This window comes from Thalassophryne amazonica, chromosome 6, assembly GCF_902500255.1.
Source record: "Thalassophryne amazonica chromosome 6, fThaAma1.1, whole genome shotgun sequence".
NCBI lineage: Eukaryota > Metazoa > Chordata > Actinopteri > Batrachoidiformes > Batrachoididae > Thalassophryne > Thalassophryne amazonica.
The window spans coordinates 48,523,609-48,528,063 of NC_047108.1; the positions used below are offsets into that span (position 1 = coordinate 48,523,609).

Genomic DNA, 4,455 nt, shown 5'->3' on the forward strand with positions numbered 1-4,455 from the left:
AAAGAACAATAAAATAATGTTAACTGGTTCCCATTATTTCTGGTTTAGTTTTGGTCCTTGGAATTTGTCAGTTGTTTCTGGTTTATTTTCCTTCACTGAACCAGTTAAAAGCCATGCTTCCGGGGCCTCTCCAGATTTAACATGCTAATCAGTTATTAAGAACCATTTCTCCACAAAACTTCAGAAAAAAATCCATCTTGTACTTTTTGAGTTAACATGCACACAACAACAGCAACAGACAAACTGAACAAAACAGCCCCTCAGCTGAAGTGAAAACCTCTCAGACTTCTGAAATGGACTGAACAAGCTGCTGATGAATTTCAGACGACTGTTTCTCAGTTACACTATCAAATATGACGAGCGATTTCTGATAAACTGTTGCTGTTAACTCCACAGAGGTACCAAAATCCTCACATGCTGCCAGACCCCAGGCTTGAAGAAGCTTACTCAGTACTTGAACTGGTTTTTGACACTGCTACAGAGTCATACGAGTGAATTTATGGTGCAGTGACCTTAATGAACACATGAACCCTGACCAAGGTCCCATATTAAACAGGCTGCTCAGCCTCAGGTGTGGCTTTATGACTAGAGGAAGTGGAGCTCTGCTGGCCCGGCGTTCTTTCCACACGCTTACAGGTGAGCAAAAAAGAATATACAGACATAAACGCTGATCTGCTTTGTGTGATGTTGTTGCACTTTTATCATCTGAATGTTTAAATTGTGGGTTAAATCCACACAGAGTGTCAGGTATCTACAGTGTTCCTCAGAATGTTTCCTGGGATTCAGTATTTCCGATTGTCTCCGCTGTGACACAGTCCAATGTTTGTTTGTGCAGCCTGAGCAGGAGTGACTCCTGCTGCAGATAAAGGAGACGCAGAAATTTCCCACATGGAACCCAACAACGCTGGCAGTGTGCAGTATGACCGCTGGAACAATGACAACATCAACATGAACGTAGAGGCCTCACAGTCACCCATCAGGAGGTGAGAAACAATGACACAAAAATCAACACGTTTTCTGATGCTCAGGAGAGTGTCTCATGCAGCGGTGCGCTCAGCTAACCGAAGTTAGCTTAACTGCTAATCTGCTAACTGAAAAGTTAGCTTTGATAACGCTAAACCAATAAATCGTTAAAACATCTAGCAGAAGGTACCGATACCACTACGTTTTATTTTATGAATTTATCTTTTGTTGTTTTTTTGCTCTAACTCCTTGAAAATAGACCCAAAGAGCTGAAATTTTCATACCTTGAACCAGTTTTTCAAAATGGTTTAGCATGCCAAGATCACATGATTAAGAAATGATGATCACATAGATTATGAAATGAACAAACAAAATAAAACTGTATTGTTTCCATTCAACATATATTTTATTCACAGTATAGAATGTGTTAAGCAAAGATATGTTAAGAAATAAAAATACACAAGAATAATTTTAATAGTGTAATTAACTTTGTTAAGAGCTGATTGGCTGAACTGCGATGACCACTAACAGACTAGCAAAGAAATAAAAAAGCTCCAAGCACAATGGAGCTGTTGCCTTCAAACCGCTTTTTGAGGAGACACTGCCATCTAGTGGTGTCAGAAAAAGAATGCTAAATGCTTCATGAGGCCTCATTTGCCACCACCCACCCATGTATGAAGTTCACCTGAGACCATAAGTTTGCATACACCTTGGATAAAAACTTTCAAGGTTAAATTTCCTCAACTTCTGATATTTCATGCTTTCAAACAATTCAAAAGTTAAGTAATTTAGAATGTTGAGAATGTTTATATCATCAAAATTATGGTTAAGACAGATTTATTTATATTCACTCAATCAGATTTTAAGTTAGTCAAAAGTTATATTTTGTTAGTATTTGGAAGTATAAACCCTTCTCACAATATTTTGCTGAAATTTCAGCCTTGTCCAGACCCCCGGACAGAACTGACTTAAAAGGTTTTGGGCCTTCATGATCAGACACGATTTTTTTTTTCTTTTTTCAGTTCAGAGAAATTGCCTGTGTAATTCAGATCAAGTCTTTGGGATAGCCACCAACACTGAATCTTATTTTTTTTACAAATCATCATGTCACAACCTCGGAGCTACATGTGAGATTGTTTTCTTGTTAGATGACTAAACTTTGGCCGTCTGACTGATGTCTTCAGGTGTCTTTTTTCATGATGTCATTTATTTTATAGAGTGCAGTTTGACCTTTCAAGATCACCCAAGGTCAAAGATCATGTGAACAATATAAACTTACTATATGTTTTCATACATATTAGTGTTTAACTAGAAGCACTTAGAGAGTGCAAACCTCCGCCAAGGCCATGGGGTCACTGACGCCATAACATCTACACGCCGTGGAATCATTGAACCTAAAAAAGTCTAACGATGATGTTTGCTCAGTAGTAAAAAAAGTTTCATCTGCTGTGACTAGATAGCATGTATCCTTAGCGCTTGGCATCACAGTTAATTGCATGTGTTTATAGACAAAAACAAATGAGACAAAATTCAATTTATTATTCAACTAAACTGCAAATATATGAATTTTTTAACATTTATGAAACACTTCTCTAAACAAGGCCATAGGGTCACTGACCCTAAAGAGATTCCCTCCTTGGCACAGTGATCTATTTCTTTTTGTCTCTTTCTCTAAAATTGTATATAATAATCATTAGATTATTAATGTATAAACAAAAATAAATTTAAGAAATATTACAATTTGAAAACAAATGCACCTGAACGTGATGACAGCTGCAACTGCTTATTGCTAACTTTTAACATTGAAAATGCCATAGACATGCTAACGCGTTAGCATCGGGATCTGGATCGTGATCCGGATCACCACTAAAATTTAATCACTTGTTCCTCTTGTCATTTCCAACCACTCCACAAAATTTCAACAAAAATAAATTTAAGAAATATTACAATTTGAAAACAAATGCACCCGAACGTGATGACAGCTGCAACTGCTTATTGCTAACTTTTAACATTGAAAATGCCATAGACATGCTAACGCGTTAGCATCGGGATCTGGATCACCACTAAAATTTAATCACATGTTCCTCTTGTCATTTCCAACCACTCCACAAAATTTCATCAAAATCCGTTCAAAACGTTTTGAGTTATCCTGCTGACAGACAAACAAACAAACACGAAAACATAACCTCCTTGGCGGAGGTAATAATAATCATAGATGGCAGCACAGTGGCTTAGTGGTTAGCACTGTTGACTCACAGCAAGAAGGTTGTTGGGATCGCTTCCCACCTGGTGCTTTTCCATGTGGAGTTTGCATGTTCTCCTTGTGTTTGTGTGGGTTCTCTCTGGGTGCTCTGGATTCTTCCCACATTTGAAAGACTTGCAGGTTAGCCGAACTGGAAACTTTAAACTGACCACAGCAGTGTAGTGCAGCAGCTAAGAGAATATTTAGAGCAAAATCGTGCAAATGGTGATACAAGCACCAAAGTTGACACAAATACTCCTTAGACATTACTGTTTTGAAAAAAAAGACTGACCAAAAAATTTTCAGTTTTCAATAACTCCTGATCATTCAGTCATAGATTGTCCAAACTATACCTTTTTAGAATCTTTACGGTCAGACAAATAATGTGGTGCAGTTTTCAAAATGATTTGAGCATTTTTAATTTTGACCCCTGTGTAATTCTTCAATTGACCCCTACCTGGCCGCCTATTGAAAATTCACATGGCCAGTCAGTTTTTTCAAATGAGTAATGTCTAAGGAGTATTTGTGCCAACTTTGGTGCTTGTATCACCATTTGCATGATTGTTTCAGTTATCTGCTGCACTAGTGTGTGTGGGTGTGAATGTGTTTGTCTGTCTCTATGTGCCCCGGTGACAGACTGGCGTCCTGTCCAGGGTGGACGTCGCCTCATGCCCTGTGACTGCTGGGCACCAACTCCCCAGTGACACTTTTTTATTTTGACCTTATGCTGTGAACTTGAATTTTTACTGATTTTTCCTCAAAATCATATCACTTTGTTTTGGGTGGCCCTCAGTTATTTCACCGAGTTTAGTCCAAATCAGATCAAATTGTTGGGAGTTGTTTTGATCATGTCATCTTTTACAGGATCCACAACAGACTTTGTGTTGGCAGGACTGGGAGTATGATGAAAGTTGCAGGAGCTGTGGCTGCTCTGGTGTCCATTTTCATCATAGGGTATGTGACAGGATACTACGTCCATCGGTGCTGAATGAGGACACAAAAGAGCTGGGACATTCTGGAAAAAGTACCTGGAAAAAGTAAATAAACAAAAAGCTCAAACTGACAGTGACACATCAATACACTGTTAGCTGCTTTATCAGACATCAATTCATTTTTACGTATTGTACATCAAACATTATACAGCCTCATGTAAAACTTAAATCATGGTTAGATTATTAGTGAGCCTCCTGTTTTTGGCTCACTGTTCCAAGTCTTATATATCGGGTGTCCTTCCTGATGCAACTCTGTGA

General features: G+C 38.3%; 1 protein-coding gene across 1 annotated transcript; it reads left to right on the forward strand.

The window, feature by feature from the left end:
• The first annotated feature begins 566 nt into the window (after positions 1-566).
• smim1 (small integral membrane protein 1) lies at positions 567-4,235 on the forward strand. Its single transcript, XM_034171579.1, has 3 exons — positions 567-636; positions 836-983; positions 4,070-4,235. Exons 2-3 carry the CDS (start codon positions 889-891, stop codon positions 4,191-4,193), a joined length of 219 nt encoding a protein of 72 aa, XP_034027470.1. The 5' UTR covers positions 567-636; positions 836-888; the 3' UTR covers positions 4,194-4,235.
• Positions 4,236-4,455: the final 220 nt, after the last annotated feature.

Excerpts from the sequence above, each read along its gene's own strand:
- smim1 (XM_034171579.1), top strand. The coding sequence starts at position 889 with ATGGAACCCAACAACGCTGGCAGTGTGCAGTATGACCGCTGGAACAAT. Across the intron at positions 984-4,069 it reads TCACAGTCACCCATCAGGAG|GATCCACAACAGACTTTGTG; the intron begins GTGAGAAACAAT and ends CATCTTTTACAG.